General features: G+C 33.5%; 1 protein-coding gene across 1 annotated transcript; it reads left to right on the top strand.

Annotated features, from left to right (window-relative positions):
• Positions 1-1,347: 1,347 nt before the first annotated feature.
• Positions 1,348-15,247, top strand: LOC133806645 (uncharacterized). The gene is made up of 4 exons (XM_062244741.1): positions 1,348-1,464; positions 1,866-1,876; positions 13,498-14,411; positions 14,517-15,247. The coding sequence occupies exons 1-4, from the start codon at positions 1,348-1,350 to the stop codon at positions 15,245-15,247; spliced, it is 1,773 nt and encodes a 590-aa protein (XP_062100725.1).
• The last annotated feature ends 3,790 nt before the right edge of the window (positions 15,248-19,037 follow it).

Below are 19,037 nucleotides of genomic sequence, written 5' to 3'. Positions count from 1 at the left end.
TTGAATGGGTTTTCAATTTTGATTTTTACCAAAATTATGAGCTTAATACGTGCACATTTGTATATATAGATATGGAGATTTCTTTATTAATAATATGACAAATCCATAATTGCAGCTGGGTAAATTGCTTCCATGGCCACTCCTTCAAGAATTTCACTTTCATTGCTATCATGGAGGTTCTTTTTACAGCTGGGTTTGCCTCTCATCTATAACTCATCACATCTTAAAATAAATTAAGTAATATTTTTTATGTTTGTGATTGTAATATCTGGCCAAATTATAAATTATGTGTGTATTTATTGATATTGATATTGATTTTGATTTTCATATGTTTGTGATCTACTAAAGCTTTGTTGAAAGGTATAGACACATGGAAAAAAGAGACTGATGAATTGGAAGAGAATTATGTAACTCTTTTTGCTGGACTTTTCTTTGAACTTTCTTTTTTTTTCATGTACAAACCTTGTTGTTTCTTTTTCATAGTTTAGTTAGCAAGAGAGTAAATAAAAGGTTGTGCTTTTTATGATTCATGTTTCATATATTTCAGGTTCAACGATTTTCTAGTCTTTGATGTTATTTTGTGATTAATTTATTTGTGTGATTTTTTTTCATAGTTTCTTATCAATGTTTCATTTTCTTTCTTTCTTTTGATTAGGTTTAAGAAATTGTGGGTTCTATATCCTTTCTTATGTAGTAACTTGTATGATTCTTACCTATTTGAATCTTACTTGGTAACAAATTTATGTGTTTGAAACATAAAAGATGATACTGACTACATGATAATGATAGCTGAGATGTATTTTCAAAATTTTGCTCTAATCTCAAGTGTTTTTCAGAAGAATATATGACGTTTATAAAGTAGTTTGCTCTTTTTTGGTAATTTCCTATTATCTATATTAAGTATTTTTTTGAACTTTCTTCCTTGGCTTTCATTCATTAGAGTTGGTGTTTGAATTTTTTGGGTTTATTTCACTTTTACTTGAACAAATATACTCATCTTATCAATTTATTCAGTTCTTACTTCAACAAACAGCTTTAATACAAGTAAATGGTTTATGGGTTGTTGGGGATTAGTTGGGTGATTTATATATACATACATGTGTGTTCTTAGCTTTAGGTTGAGCATTTTTCTTAAATAGTCAGTGTTTGTTCTTGTTTGGAATCAAAATCCCCAATATATATCTTAATAAGTATGGATGAATCTCAATGAGTCATATTTATATAATTATTTTTGCATCTTATGGATGCTCATTTCCATATATTGATTTGTTCAGGCACTAATTGAAGTCGTTGAAAATCACGTGTCAAGTTTTTGTAATTGATGAAATTGGCACAAAACTTGAAGCTATGGCTGCTAGCATGATTACCGAATGTGGTATTCAACTAGTTGCCACTACTCATGGAGTCACATTTAAGAATTTGATAATGAATCCTTCCCTTGAAATGCTTGCAGGGAGAATACAGGTGAGATTATCACAACCAAATTATACTTCAGTTAGTATATAAATATTAAAAATATAAGATTATATTTTTTTTGATCAAATTTATCTTATGATAATTTGCCAAAGCACTACTATCGAGAAATATAGGTTTTCATCACTAGTATCTTAGTGGAAATAGATATTTCTACTTTGGTATCTAAGTGCATAATTTGTAATCGTTCTATCATTTTTATCAAGTAGACATCTCTATTGAAATGCCATTGATTGCCAAACCACTGCATATTGGCAACTTTAAGTCTTGGAATCTTTTCATACTCTCTATGAAATTAGGCACTCAAGATAATTATCATAAAATCAAGGGAAACCATCCATGACAATTGTTGATTCATTTTTTTTAGTAGTTCTATTTGTTCTATTTTACAGTTCACTATCAGGTATGAGTTCGAGTATTAATCATTTAATTTCTTATGTAGTTGAGCAAGCCGATATCACAATGAAAACAAGAGTATAATGAATCAACTTTTTTTATGTACTCTTTTAGTTTACTATTAACTTTAGGTTGAAGCATTAATTATTTAAATTTTGTTGTAGCTAAGCAAATGGACTTACAACAAAGACAAGTGCACAAAGGATGATGAATTGAAGGACGGAGCAAGTTTCATGCATGGTTTACTTTTGTGTATCTTGTAATGTTTCTATTTTTCATTTTTGAAGTAAAAAATGTTCAAGATTATGAAACTTTATTATGTTATGCTTTCAAACTTAAGTTAGAACTACGATCTCGTGAAGTAGACACATTCATGATTTGAATTCGTTATTGTTTAATGTAATACTTATGGTTTATCAATCTATTGAGAATTACATTTTATGATTAATTTTTATTTTTTTTTATCAAAATACAATAATGAAATTCTTTTAATTAAAAAAAAAACCTTATAAGTATACTTATCAAAATAAAATTAAAAATATATTATCCACACTAAAGTAACAAAATTTTATTACTAGACTTTTAATATGTTATGATTTAGAAACATATTATAAGCGTAACAAATCATTATGATTTATATAATATAATAAACTAAAAACACTATCAAAATAATCAAATGTAACCGTTGAAAAGTGTTATGCAAAAAGTATAAGATTAAACGTCAAATTTATAACCAAATACTCTAACTAAATGTTATTATTTGAATATTATAGCAACTAAAAATGTGTTATTGAATAGTTTAAGATAACATCGAACATAACATTCGAATACTGTTATAGAAAGGATAGGACTTTTAATAACAGGGGCTATGTTAGCGTTTTCATAAGCGTTATCAATACTCCCGGTTAGCAGTTTTTAAGTGTTATGAATACTGTTTTTTCTTGTAGTGATATTAATCTAGGGCTCAACTTGCCCTTAACTCCTCACCCCTTTCCATGGTTTTATTTTAAGGAAGATACAGTCTTCCACTTGGAGCTCCATGTTTCTGCATTTCAAATCAATATAACATTTTCATTTACTCTGAGAAGTGAGCATCCAAGCTCTAACCTTTTCAAAAACCTCAACGATCCCCCGAACTACCTCAGGATCCAAATATAACATCTCACCCATCTCATAAGATGCCCTTCCAATAATTGGATAACTCTCTCTCTGATTTACCATCAGTCTGAGAGTAATAAACTGTATTAAATTCCGACTGTATACCCATCGTCTTCTGCAACCTTTCCAAAACTTGGAAGTAATAATAGAGTCTTCATCTGATAAGATAGACCTTGAATTCTATGAAGGCGTACTACCTCTCTCACATAGAGGTATGTATACTAATCAACTGGGTTACTTATCCTTACTGATAGAAGTGAACTCACTTTAAATACTAGTCCATAATGACCCAAACCAACTCATGCTGACCCACTATTCTGGGAAGCCCCACCGCGAAACCCATCGCAATGTCCTTCCACTATGGAATACACAAAGGCTGTAATAGCCTTACTGGTTTTTGATACTCTGTCTTGACCTGCTAACAGGTTAAGAACTTTGTTATGTATTTCGTCATGTCTCTCTCCATCCCAGGCCACCACTATAAAGCTTTCATATCATAATACATCTTTCATGATGCCTGGATGAAGAGAATAAGAGAGTAGTATGAGATTCATCCAGAATCTCCCATTTAATCCCAGTGTCCATCGAATTCCAAATCCGATCCTTATACCACAATAAACTCATACTTGACACTGCATAATCCTTAGCTAATCCAGCTAAGACTTTCTTCTCAATTCTCCCATCTATGGGTTACTTAACTATTCTCCTTGATCCTTTCTGAAATAATAATCTCAAGTATAAAGTTGGCTACCTGGCCCACCAGTAACTCTACTCTAGTTCTGGTCATATCCTTCAAATAGCATGATGCATAGGCAATCACCTTTCCCTGTCACTGAGGTGTCATAACAACCTACAGCTGGTTCTGATCTGTAAGAAGACTCAAACTCTTCCTACATATAATATCCTGCCTGTCCAAAGAAACTCCTGCCCTCAAAGGTGTTCCTCGACCTTGGTAATTCTCCAACCGAGAATATACCACAAAACCATCGATCAAGAGGATCACAAATCCAATTAAGATAATTCTTGAATACTCTATTCATCTAATTCATAAAAACAACTTAGCATTAACCAAAACCTCAAAACATAACTCAACACTCCCAGTGCCCTTATCTAATATAAAAACAGTCTTCTATGTATCCTTTTCCATGATCTTTAGCTGGTAATAATCAGATCAAAGATCCACCTTGGAGAACACCATCTTACTCAATAACTGAGCCTTTAGGTCTTACAACTTTGCTTAAAGCCGTTCAATACAGTGCCCCTTGAGGAATTCCTGACAACAAGTATGGAATAGGTGGAAATTGTGGATTTAGTCAATGGCAAACCTACATATAGTTAAGAGGTGGCCATGGCCCCCCCAAATCATAGATTTTTTTTTCTCAGCAACAAAATATACACATTCAACAAATTATATATAAATCATCACTAATGTGGCCCCCATATACTAATTGGCCCTTCCTATGTTGGAAAGCTGGTTCCGCCACTGAATTTAGTAATCCACCCTTACTGTCACGTGACCTCTCTTACTTAGAAGGAGAGTTAGTTTTTGTTGTTACAACAAGATTTGACTAGAGAGAAAATAAGTTACGTACTCTTTAATTAGCTATATAAGAAGTTGTGCTCTTCATCTTAGTAGTTAGTTTTTTTACTTATGCTATTGTGAGAAACAGAAAACAAAAAATTTAGAAGAGAGTTCTTGAAGAGTTTTCTTTTTGTGAGAATTGAGAAGAAAATACTTTTTGTCTTGTGAGAGATTTGTAAAGTTGTAAAGAAGAACTGTGAGCAGTAGTGTTTTACTCGGTTCTTGGAGGAGTAGTCTGTGTAATCTTTGTGTGATTACATCTTGTTGTAAAAGATTTTTCTATAGTGGAATTCTCAAGGGAAGACAAGAAGTAGGCCATGAGTTTGGGCTGAACCAGCATATGTCGTTATGCATTTATTTTTCTGCAATTTCTTTTGTAAAATCTTTTATTGGCATATTTGATAAAATTGTCAAAATTAATTATGGAATGTATTTTCGAAATATATTGAGTGGTATTTTCAAAATGGGTAGTTTCCTGTTTTGTAATATTTTGTGGTGAATTTCGAAAATGGGTAGTTTCCTGTTTTGTTGAAATATGTCTTTCTATATTCAGATTTTTTTTTATGTGTTAATAAAATAAATATATATTTTCCTATAAAAGAATATATTTTTCTTGAATTGGAAATTATTGCTATTTATTTTTATGTGTTGATCTGATTTGGTTGCCCAGAAATCGTGTACAGCTTGCAGTGATAATGTAGATATTATTTCCTTATTTATTTAAGGAAACTGGGTTGAAAAAACTATCCAGGTTCAATGAATCTGTTTGAACGGATTGCCAGTCTGTTTGAACAGATTCTGACTTTCTTGTTTTGGAAGATTTTTCATTTATTGGCTGTTTGATTTCTGATTTGTTTTCCACGACCTAAAGGGATTCTAAAAAGTATATAATCATCCTTAGGTCGCTGGTTTTTGATTATCTCTCTTGGTGTATTATTTCCAAATATTTCTCAAGTTTTAGAGAGACTTTTTATTTTGTGAAGAACTTGAGTCCAGCAAGTTCTTAGTGGTTTATTACAGTGTACTGCTGTATTGTTTTCTTTGTGTTAATTGTGCAGGTTGAACACACTTGGACATTGGTCATCAAGCTTCGGGAGAAGTCTTGTTCGTGAGTCACTTTTCGGGAGGAAAAGTGCAAGTGTTATGATTTGAAGGGAGTTCAAGATCTTAGCACTTCAGAAATTTGATTAGGAGTTTAGATTACAACAGTTGCGACAAATTCAAGAGGGAGTCTTTATTTGTATAAGTCAATTTGGTTTTGTAATCGTTTAGATATTCTTCTAATAAATTTCATTATCTGGGCGTGGCCTCGTGGACTAGTAGCAATTTGCAAAGATTGTTGATACCACGTAAAAATTCGTGTGTTCTTTACTTTATGTTCGTTTTTATCTTCTGGTCACAATCTGTTTAAACATATCTGGTTTCTGTTCAAACAGTTTTTGGGTCTGTTTAAACATTTCTGTAACAGTCCAACAATTAATTATTTAATTTGAATAATTAAGTTGGTAATCCTAAAAAATGGAATTTCAATTGGTATCAGAGCGGTTCACTAAACTCTTAGTGAGATCTTGTGGTTATTTTCCGTTTGATTTGTTTTGTGTGAAATGTCTTTCTTTGCAGAAGGTAGTTCGGTGTCTCGACCTCCATTCCTGAATGACTCAAACTATCCATATTGGAAAGTTAGGATGAGAGCTTTCATAAAAGCTCAAGATGAGAAAGCATGGAGAGCAATTCTGTCTGGATGGTCACCTCCTACTGAAAAAGGTGAAGATGGAAGCACAATTGTAAAATCTGAACTTATTTGGGATACAGAAGAAGAAAAATGATCCAGCTATAATAATAAAGCTCTTCATGCCATATTTAATGGTGTTGGAGAAAGTTTTATAAAACTTGTTTCCTCATGTGTCTCGGCTAAAGATGCTTGGACAATTCTTCAAACTCAGTTCGAAGGAACTGTAGATGTTAAAAGGTCTAGATTTATTATGTTACAAACTAGGTTTGATGACCTTAGAATGTCTGATTCTGAAACACTATCTGAATTTTATGAGAGATTATCTGATATTTCTAATGAGTATTTTGCAATTGGTGAAAAACTTGATGATTCTGTTCTTGTTAGAAAAATCGTTCGAGTTCTTCCTAACAGGTTCAATGTTAAGCTCACTGTTATGGAAGAGGCAAAAAACTTCAGTACTATGAAGGTAGAAGAACTGATGGGGTCACTTCGTACCTTTGAGTTAAATCAAAAGATTCGTCAAAAAGACAAGCCAAGTGCTTCCAAAGAAAATGAGAAAACCATAGCTTTCAAGAGCACTGAAAAGGAAGTCTCAGATGATGAAGATGGTGATAATGAAATGGCAATGCTTGCAAAGAATTTTCGAAAATATATGAATAAGATAGGAAACAAGAAATTCAATGGCAAGATGTCAAAAGGTAATCCTTCTTCTTTTAAACCTTTCCAAACTAATAAAAAGGGTATTCAGTGCAGGGAATGTGAGGGATTTGGTCACATCCAGTCTGAGTGTGCAAATACTTTGAAAAAGAACAAAAAAGGTATGATTGCTACTTGGAGTGATAATGACTCTGAAAGTAGTGAAGATGAGGAAGGTAATGTCACTCTCACTTCTATTTTACCTGTTTCTAAATCTAAAAATGAAAAAATTGTTTGCTTGAATAATGTTTCAAAAGATGAAGAAAATTCTGATAGTGATGAATCTGAATTGAATGATGAGTCCTTGAGTGAATCTTACAAAAAGATGTATGGTTCATGGGTGAAAGTGTGTTCTGAAAATCGGTCATTGGTAAGCAAAAATAAAGATTTATCCTTTGAAATTAAACAACTTACTAATTTAAATGAAAATTTTGAAAAAGAAATAATTTCAAAAAATGTTGAAATTAATAAGTTGTCTAAAGATTTAGATACTCTTGAGAAAAATGTTAGAGTGCTTAACTCCGGTTCAACTGTTTTTGAGAATATACAGAATTCAGGTCAAAGAAGTCATGTGGGACTTGGTGCTTCAAGTTCTCAAAAATCAAAGAAAACTGTCTTTATCTCGCCTGGGATGCTATAGTCTGATGTTTCTGTGTCATCCTCACTGAAATCTGTTGTATCCGGTACTCGGATTGTTCCAACAGAAAGGACACAATTAGCAGGTAAATCCAATGGTAAGTTCGAAAAATTCATTCCAATCTGTCATTTTTGTGGTAGGAAGGGTCATATTCGTCCTAAGTGTTTTACTCTTATGAATTTTGCTAAAAATGAATATTTTGAAAAATTCAATTATTTTGATAATTTCAAAAGAGTAAAAAAGGAAAATGTTCAATAAAAGAAAATATGGATAAAAAAGAATAATTGTTTTGCTGGTTTTACTAGTGAATATGATAGATCTGCTTCTTCATATTTTTGGTATTTTGACAGTGGTTGTTCAAGACATATGACAGGTGACAAATCTATTCTTACAGACATAAAACCTATGCATTGTGGGTCTGTTACTTTTGGCAATGGAATTGAAGGTAATGTTCTTGGTATGGGTACTCTTAACTTTGAAGGGTTGCCTAGAATCAAAAGAGTGTTACTTGTGGAAGGTCTTAAAGCTAATCTTCCAAGCATAAGTCAAATTTGTGATCAAGGTTATACTGTTAACTTTGATAAAGAGAATTGTTTTGTTTTAAACAAGAATGGTGAGAATGTTCTTGAAGGTTATAGATCTAATGACAATTGATACACTCTTCTGCCATCTATTATGTGTCAATCTATTGTGAGTAATAACACTGATATGCGGCATGCTAAACTTGGTCACATAAATTTCAAAACCTTGAAAAAATTGTCACATGCAGGGAGTGTTCGTGGTTTACCTAAGCTTGGTAAAGAGTCTGATGGTAAGTGCAAGAGTTGTCAACTTGGTAAGCAATGAAAAATTACACATAAAAGTATTTCTGACATAAACACTTCGAAAGTTTTAGAATTGCTTCACATAGATCTTATGGGTCCAATTCAAATTGAGAGTTTAAATGGGAAAAGGTTTATTTTTGTTTGTGTGGATGATTTTTCTAGATATACTTGGGTGGATTTCTTGAAAGAAAAATCTGACACTTTTGATGCCTTTAAAACTCTTTGCTTGAAATTAAAAGTTGAAAAAGATTGCAACATTGGAAAAATTGTTCGTATAAGAAGTGATCATGGTAAAGAATTTGAGAATTCTGTCTATGATGATTTTTGTAAGTCTGCAGGTATCTCTCATGAGTTTTCAGCTCCCAAAACTCCTCAACAGAATGGAGTTGTAGAAAGGAAAAATCGCACTCTTCAAGAAATGGCTAGAGTAATGCTAAACAGCAAAAAAATGACCAAACGATTATGGGTAGAAGCAATTAACACTGCTTGCTATATCATAAATCGTGTTTTTCTTCGTCCAGGTACATCTAAAACATCTTATGAAATTTGGAAAGGTAAGAAACCAAGTGTGGCTTACTTTCATGTTTTTGGAAGTGTTTGTTACATTTTGAGAGATAGAGAAAATCTTGGTAAATTTGATGCTAAGAGTGATGGAGGTGTTTTTATTGGATACTCCATTAACAGTAGGGCTTATCGTGTGTATAACATGAGAACCCAAACTGTAATGGAGTCGGCTAACGTTGTTATTGATGATTCCAGGGATTTTTCTGAGTTTTCTACTGAGGAAGAAATTGAAAGGTTTATTGATGAACCTACTGAAAAACACGAAGAAGCCTGTGTCAGTGATACTACTGTTGCAACGTTTGATCCATCTGTTCCAACAAATCGCGAATCCGATGAAACAGATTCTGGACAGACAGAAAAGAAATTTCCAGATATTATTTTGGATGAAGTCCAAAAGGAGCCATCAACAAGAGTTAAGTTAAATCATCCAGCAGATTTAATACTTGGAAATCCAAAAGACAGTATGGTAACACGAAGAAGGTTTAGTAATGTTGTTCAATTTGTTTGTTTCTTATCTCTAATTGAGCCTAAAAATGTGAAAGAAGCTTTAACTGATGAAAATTGGATTAAAGCTATGCAGGAGGAATTGGAACAATTTTTTAGAAACAAAGTGTGGATCCTTGTGCCAAGACCGTTGCATACAAATATTATTGGCACAAAATGGATTTTCAAGAATAAATCTGATGAATTTGGTACAATTGTGCGAAATAAAGCAAGATTAGTGGCACAAGGATACACACAAGTGGAAGGAATAGACTTTGATGAAACATTTGCACCTGTTGCAAGACTTGAATCAATTAGATTATTATTGTCTATTGCTTGCTTGATTGGTTTCAGGTTGTTCCAAATGGATGTCAAATCCGCATTTCTCAATGGGATCTTGAATGAAGAGGTATATGTTGAACAAACCAAAGGGTTTGAAGATCCCCATGCACCTGATCATGTTTACAAATTGGAGAAAGCTCTATATGGTTTGAAGCAAGCCCCTCGGGCTTGGTATGAAAGATTCTCTCAATTTCTTGTTTCTCATGGATACAAAAGGGGTGGAGTAGATAAAACTTTGTTTATCAAAAATATTAAATCTAACATAATTATTGCTCAGAATTATGTTGATGATATTGTGTTTGGTTCTACTTCTGACAATGAGGTGCAGGTATTTGTGAAACAAATGAAAGAGGAATTTGAAATGAGCATGGTGGGAGAATTGACCTATTTCTTAGGTTTGCAAGTCAAGCAATTAGATGACGGCACATTTATTTCTCAAAGCAAATATGCTAAGAACTTGGTGAAAAAGTTTGGACTTGAAAGTTCAAAGATTGCCAAAACACCAATGGGAACGACTGTGAAGCTATCCAAAGATGAAAATGGTGTCAAAGTGGATCCTACACTGTATAGGGGCATGATTGGTAGTCTTCTTTATCTCACTGCTAGTCGACCTGATTTGAGTTATAGTGTTGGTGTGTGTGCCAGGTACCAAGGAAATCCCATGGAGTCTCATATTGCAGCTGTCAAAAGAATCATTCGATATGTTCATGGGACTGCTGATTATGGTATTTGGTATTAAAAAAAAAACTAACCCTAATCTAGTGTGTTTTAGTGATGCTGATTAGGTAGGTAACACTGATGACAGAAAAAGCACTAGTGGATGATGTTTCTTCTTGGGAAATAATCTTGTCTCTTGGCACAACAAGAAACAGAATTCTATTTCTCTCTCAACAGCTGAGGCCGAATACATTGCAGCGGGAAGTTGTTGTGCACAGCTTTTGTGGATGAAGCAAATGATGATGGATTATGGGTTTGATCTTGACACTTTAACTATTTTTTGTGATAATACAAGTGCAATTAATATTTCAAAAAATCCTGTGCAACATTCCCATACTAAACATATTGATATTCGTCATCATTTCATAAGAGAATTAGTTGAAAATAAAGTTCTTATCTTGGAATATATTGAAACACATAAACAAATTGCTGATATTTTTACTAAAGCTCTTGATTCGGTTCGCTTTGATTTCCTTCGAAAATCTTTGGGGGTTTGTTCTCTTTAAATTTTCTTGTTATGGTGTTGTCCGCTTGATCTAATGTGTGTTATTTTAGGTTAAGAAAATTGTCAATCAATTTGAAAATTTTGTTGTGTGTCAAGCTGGATAATCTGACTTGTGTTTATGAACCTTTGGTTGTATATTCTTGAGAGAAATTTAATCAATTCCTCTTAGGCATATTCGAGTAAATTAATTAATATTTAATGTTTGAGCTTCCTTTTGTGTAGCATTGTTTCAAGCTCCTGTGAAAGAATAGAGCTACCTACATCAGTGTGTGAAAGCCGTCTTTTGAGTAAGTTGGAACTTTGTAATTCAGAGTTATGAAGAGGATACGCTACCATAGAAAAGGGCTACCACTGGTGTAGTGTGACAGCGTCTTCACGGGTTACAATTATTTTTAATTTCGAAAAAGACTTATTTGTCATTGGGCAATGTTCCCTTGCATACACTGTCACACACTTATGCTTGAAACAATGCAATAAAAATTGTACACAATTTATAAAAATTTTAAAAAAAATGTGTGTAAGACTCATACATGTCAATTGATTCACTTAAGAATATGTGCTTGTGACTGAATTGTGGTCTATTTCTCTCGAATATTCTTTCTAATTTTTATTTTCACAAGTGTTCTTATCCATGGTATACACTAACACTTATTTTCATTTGCTTGATTTTATTCTTATCAGGATGACTCACATTGATCAAAGCAGAATTTTTTGGTTGAGTTTTATTTTTGTGTATATATATAAAATGAAAAAAAAAAAATAATAAATAATATTTGACAAGGAAATTCATGGTGGACCGAATCATTGTGGTAATTTTGTGAAATTATGCATTTATTTTGTGTGATTTAATATATTCTTTGTCTCCAAGGAATTTATTTTTGTCATCTTTATCAATTTGGAATACCATGTGTTGACTGTGTTTTTAGCCAATGACGTGAGAACGTCAATAACGACAAACCCTCAAGAGAAATAAAAACGACAACAGACAGTTTAATCAAGAAAAGTAAATAACACAAGAGATTTTATAGTGGTTCAGCCCCGATTGTTGGTAATAGCCTAATCCACTTAGAGTTGTGATTTATAGATCTGTACTCAAGATCAGATGGACTGAGCCAACTAAGTTTCTTCAGTATAGATTGCAAAAATACAAGGATTCTCTCAAATGCCAACACTTTCTCTCTCTAGAATACTCAGACCCAAATTTTCTCTCTCTAGAAAGAAGAAGCAGAAGAAGCCCCTCTCTCATCCCATAAGCCCTCTATTTATAGGCTTAGGGTCATACATACGGTATCCCCTAGAACCGGGATATTTTATTATATTTATTACATTTAAATTACAAAGAAACATTTAAAATTCAAAATGTAACAAACCCCCCATTTGTGGGAAGAATGAGAGATTCCCGCATATCTTGTTGAAGTTGTTTATGGGAATCTTGACTTAGTCTCCTCTAGCTAGTTGATCCACCTCCTACTGACCACCCATGCAAGTGCTGGTCGAACATGTGCATGGTGGTAGGACAAACATTTGTTGGTCGGACGTGCATGGTGGTAGGACATGCACTTCTCTCCTCTAACATGGCACTCTCCTCTAGCATGCCATGTTTCTCCTCGGACCAAATCCTTGGGGTCTCCTAGGACCACTCTCTTGGGGTCTCCTAGGACCACTCTCTTGAGTTCTCCTCGGATGCACTCTCCTTAGCTCTCCTAGGATGCATTCTCCTTAGCCTCCTAGGATGCACTCTCCTTAGCCTCCTAGGATGCACTCTCCTTAGCTCTCCTCGGACCAAGGTGCACTTGGCTTGGTTATGACATCTTTCAAGCAGTCCAAATTCTTCGTCAGTCTACCGGGTCCCTTTATCACAACTCTGAGGAGTCAATGTATTTATTGACTATTTAATGTGTCTTTTACGAACCATGTACTGCCATTTGTCACCTCTATTGCCACGTCATTGATCTCCAATTTTTGGGTATAACACCATGATTTGTATCTTTATTGTCTTGTACTTTGTTTAAAATTGTTTTTTTTTTTAAAAAAGGGGGAAAAATGTCAATAAGAAGATTGTGTGGGGTATTTTTTTTTTTTTTGGTTACCTTTTTTTGGATTGGGATTTTATAAATATTATATTTTCATAAACTGAATAAAAAAAAGGGTAAGTTGTATGAAGATCGTGTGTATTAAAGGTTGTTTCCTTTTATTGTTTCAATTAAACTTTTTTTAAAAAACGGGGAAACCTTTTATTGCCGTGGGTGTCCAAATTGGGTAAGTGGTGTATTTAAAAAGGCTTGCCATTACCCTATTTCTTCTCACCCACGATCTCACTCAGTCACTTCTTCTTCTTCTAATATTTTTTTTTCTCTCATTTTTTTGTAAGTGCTTTCTGTTTTTCAGAGAAGAAAAAATGGTTAGAACTCGTGGTGCTTCCTCCAAGAAGATCCCTGCTTCTCAATCCCGAAAGGTGCCATCTCCTTTGCCTCCTCCATCTGTGTCAACGGCGGCTCCATCTGTTCCAGCACCTGCCTCATCTGTTGGGAAATCTTGCAAATCCAAGGCGCGCAAGAAGGTATTTTCCCTCTCTCATGAACACCCCATGGTGTTTCCAGATATCTCGGCTGACATTGTCGATGTTGCACCACCATCTGAAGTGGTGGTGCCCTCTCGAGCCAAGGACCCATCTCCTCTTCCGATTGATTCTTCTATGGCGGCTAGGGCAAAATCAAAATCTGTTTCATCTTCTTCCAAAGCTGCTGCTGCTGGGTTGCTCAAATTGCCCTTGAAGCCGAGCCAGTCCAAGAAAAATTCTGTCACTCCCAAAAGGAAATTGGGGTTGGACGCGTCTTCTTCTCCCTTGTCTGCTGCCAAGAAAAAATTGAAGGCTCATCCCCCTTCTCTGTCTTCCTCCGAATCTGACCCTGAGGAAGAAAAGTCTGAATCTGAAGCAACCCATGATACCACCTTATCTGATGAAACGGTTCCTGACAATGCAGAATCAGAGGCTGAGTCTGATGAGCCAGAAAAAGAAGACATTGTCCCCTCTGAACAAGAAGCCGAATCTGACTCAGACCAAATTGCAACTCCTTTGACACCCAAGGCTAAAGGGAAGAAACCTATTTCTGATCCTACACCTTCTCAAAAACGTTCAGGTGTAAATTTCAAACCTTACTCTTCCATTTTTTGCTATAATGATAATGCTCGTGATATGGTTCTATACGCTCAAAGGAAATTTATCATTGAGAGAAATTATGTCTTGAGTGATCATCGGCCCTATGGTGTGCTAACAATGCTTCAAGATCGAAAATGGACAGGTTCTTAGGTCAAATTTACTGGTTTTGTGGATAGAATAGTCAAGGAATTCTATGCCAATCTTACTAATGAAATTATTGAACCTAAATCTTCTCTGTATAATAAAGTGTTTGTTAGGGGCCATTGGTTCTCGTTTTCTCCTCAAGACATTGCCCTTGCTTTGCATCTTCCCCTTGATGTCGAGGATGATGATGATGTTGCCTCTCTTGACAAGGACATGGTTATCACTGAATTGGTAGGGCAAAAAATCGTATGGCCATCTAATACAGTCATCTCGGTCTCCAATCTCACCTACACTTATGCTGTCCTCCATAAGTTTGCCACAACAAATTGGAAGCCCACTTCTCACACCGCCACTATCTCTTTTGATATGGAATCATTTTTGTACAAGGTGGGGACCGGTCTTGGTATAAATTTGGCTTTGGTTATTCATGATCAAGTCATTGGGTTTCGCAAAGGTAATAGGAAAAACTTGAATCTTCCTTTTCCTCAAGTTATTTATAAAGTGTTGAGTATGCAGAAAAAAGATCTCCAACGTGATCAAGAAGACTTGGTGGCACCCACTACTGCTGCTTCCTACAAGGCCTCTGCTCCTCCTACTGAAGCCACTGCTCCTCCATCCTCCAAGAAAGTCAAGCCTCAATCTCTGAAGATTGCCTCGGATGACATTCCTCATGCCTCCTCCTCTGTTGCCACAGATTCAGGACTTGTTGCAACAGAAATAGCTGCTGTTCGCGCCTCTGTTGATTCTTTGACTGCTCGAGTGATGTTAATTGAAGGACTGCAATGTTCTGTGTTGGAGGCTATTCAATCCCTGTCCAAAGATCCAGTCGTTTAATTTCATTTTAGCTTTTTTTTTTTTTTTTTCAATTAAACTTTGATCCTCTCTTTTTTGTTTTATGGTTTATTGTTCTTTGGCTTCTTTGAAAGACATAAAGGGGGAGAGTAGATACTCCAAAAACCTGCTTGTTTGTTGTTTTGTTTAACTCTAGACCTTCTAATTTTGAGGGGGAGTTAAGTCTAGTCTCTTTACATGTTTGTTATAAGTTAATGCATGTTTTCAGGGGGAGTCCTTTCTCTTTACTTATCACTAACATTTGTGTTGTAGGTTTTTTGAATTAATTTTGTCTATCAAATTGCCAAAGGGGGAGATTGTAAAATCTTTTATTGGCATATTTGATAAAATTGTCAAAATTAATTATGGAATGTATTTTCGAAATATATTGAGTGGTATTTTCAAAATGGGTAGTTTCCTATTTTGTAATATTTTGTGGTGAATTTCGAAAATGGGTAGTTTCCTGTTTTGTTGAAATGTGTCTTTCTATATTCAGATTTTTATTTATGTGTTAATAAAATAAATATATATTTTCCTATAAAAGAATATATTTTTCTTGAATTGGAAATTATTGCTATTTATTTTTATGTGTTGATCTGATTTGGTTGCCCAGAAATCGTGTACAGCTTGTAGTGATAATGTAGATATTGTTTCCTTATTTATTTAAGGAAACTGGGTTGAAAAAACTGTCCAGGTTCAATGAATCTATTTGAACGGATTGCCAGTTTATTTGAACAGATTCTGACTTTCCTATTTTGGAAGATTTTCCATTTATTGGTTGTTTGATTTCTGATTTGTTTTCCACGACCTAAAGGGATTCTAAAAAGTATATAATCATCCTTAGGTCGCTGGTTTTTGATTATCTCTCTTGGTGTATTATTTCCAAATATTTCTCAAGTTTTAGAGAGAACTTTTATTATGTGAAGAACTTGAGTCCAGCAAGTTCTTAGTGGTTTATTACAGTGTACTGCTGTATTGTTTTCTTTGTGTTAATTGTGCAGGTTGAACACACTTGGACATTGGTCATCAAGCTTCGGGAGAAGTCTTGTTCGTGAGTCACTTTTCGGGAGGAAAAGTGCAAGTGTTATGATTTGAAGGGAGTTCAAGATCTTAGCACTTCAGAAATTTGATTAGGAGTTTAGATTACAACAGTTGCGACAAATTCAAGAGGGAGTCTTTATTTGTATAAGTCAATTTGGTTTTGTAATCGTTTAGATATTCTTCTAATAAATTTCATTATCTGGGCGTGGCCTCGTGGACTAGTAGCAATTTGCAAAAATTGTTGATACCACGTAAAAATTCGTGTGTTCTTTACTTTATGTTCGTTTTTATCTTCTGGTCACAATCTGTTTAAACATATCTGGTTTCTGTTCAAACAGTCTTTGGGTCTGTTTAAACATTTCTGTAACAGTCCAACAATTAATTATTTAATTTGAATAATTAAGTTGGTAATCGTAAAAAACGGAATTTCATCTTTGTTTTGTACACTATCTATTTGATGTTTTGATTCTTGATTTCTTTGAGTTTGTGTTGTGTTTTACAACACATATTATTAAATATCTCAATCTTGCTTATCGATGGATAGGATTGTACTTGTTTTTATAACTAATAGAGATACACAATCTAACTACCAATTACATCTTAATTACAGATTTCTATCAGTTGTGTATATTCTTTTTTATTGTGTATGTATATATTATCATTCATTGTCCATATATGAAGATCAGCCCTATGATCTGTATAAATAAAGATTAATTCCTGTGAATAAAAGTATCAGCCAAAAACAAATAAAATGCTAAACAGCCAAGAGAACAAACAATAAAAAAAAAAAAACTAATAGCAGAAACAAAACAGATAGACTATTTATTTTATAAACTTCAGAGTGATTAACAATGTTTGATCAATATCAGAAGCACTAAATTGCTGCTTTTTCCTGGTCTATTTAGCAATGTTGTGAGCAACAAAATTACAAAACTTAGAATATCAAGGCTTGAAAAAAATAACACTAAAGAAGGGTCCAATTGCTGAGTCAACTAATTATAAATCTAGAATTGATCTTGTTCACAAGAAAAGGGGAATGGGTATTGGTCCTTCATGAACAATCAAACAAGTGATACAAATATACAAAGGGAAGAATCCCAAGTGATGGTTGCCAAAGACAAAGCCAACTACTTCTTGGCATGCTTTGCTTTAACTCTTGGCTTAAAATGTTTTTGTGAAACTCAATATTGCACTTGCAAGGAACGTGTCATTCTTTTACTAGCACCTGTCATAATTCTGGTTGGTAATACATTTCATCCAAATTGAATGAGCTCAGCTAGTATCTATAAATATTTATAATAAATTTATATATATTCAAATTGTTTTTAATATATTGTGTTATTTTAGAAACCATAAAAATTAGTACTGTGAGAAAATACGATTACCAAAGAGGAAACATTATTTATGCATATGTTTCTTTTATGAAAGGGATTATTTAGTCGTATTTAAGAAATATAATGATAACATTTTACCGTACAATATTCTCATAGCTAAAAAAAATCGAAGATCTCTTATGACAAAATATTTGTAAATAGGAATTAATGGTAAATTAACATACATTTATAATATAATATAAGGAGGATGAATGAAGAAAAAAATTGTCATTTGATCATCATCCACACCCATACACATATATAACAGTAATCAATATATGTTGTTGTGTTGGTGGTAGTACTAACAATTTGAATAATCACATCGTATTCGTGTTGATATAAATTGATCAAGGCAAACATATCAAGAATCAAAATACAAATACAATATATTTAATTAGCAGGTCACACGATATGATACACTTAATAAAAATATTGTGTGATCCAAATACGAGATTGACACATTTAACACACGATTAAACATGTGATATAACACAAACACCAAATTCACTCTTAAACAAAATTATACAACTAATTAGTATAACAATACAACACTAAGTTGATTTAGGAGAATATTATTAGAATTAGTTGACTTTAGAAGATTGTTTGTCAATTTTAATTATTTTTTTTTTAATTTGAGGAGCCTTTAATTTATGATTGTGCAATTTTTGGTGGTGTGGGATGTTATTTTGTACTGGTTCAACATTTGTAGCTAAAATAAAAATAAAATAAAATGTCCAAGAGGAGAAGACCATTCAAACATGGCAGCAAGCAATAGGAATAGATATAAGAAAATAAAACTTGACGTTTCTCCAAAGAGGAGAGGAACAAAGGAGGAATATTCATTTTATTCTTTTGAAATTGAAAAAAAGAGAGTAGTTGGGTTGGTAACACTATTAGAAAGAATGAGAGAAAGAGAGTAGTATGGTATGGTAAGGAATGAGTTGGTCTAAATAACAAGGCTATAATTTGTTTGCATAACATTATCACGTGTTTCAATGTGTGAAGCGCCCCCAACAACGAAGGTGGGTGTGTTAGGTGGTGGAAATTCATGTCTTTGAAGGGTTGCTTTTTCATTTGTTTATGCATTTAAATTTTGGGGTTGGTTTGGACGTTTTGACTCTTTTAACTTCTTAAAGGACAACTTTGATTATAATCCCACATTTAAATTAAGTCAAATATCTTCATAGTTCCTTCCCTATAAAAAATGTAATTAGTAACTTTATCATTTTAGTCCAATAAAACATCTCTCCTTTAAGTCACACTTATTTGGTTACCTAAATTTTTATTAATTTATTTTTTTGTTTTTAATTAATATATAAATTAAAATTGTGTAGACTTTTCTGCAATTTTTTTCTTTTAATTTAAATTTTAAACTCAAT

Source organism: Humulus lupulus, chromosome X, assembly GCF_963169125.1.
Source record: "Humulus lupulus chromosome X, drHumLupu1.1, whole genome shotgun sequence".
Classification (NCBI taxonomy): domain Eukaryota; kingdom Viridiplantae; phylum Streptophyta; class Magnoliopsida; order Rosales; family Cannabaceae; genus Humulus; species Humulus lupulus.
This window is presented reverse-complemented; position numbering and strand designations above follow the sequence as displayed.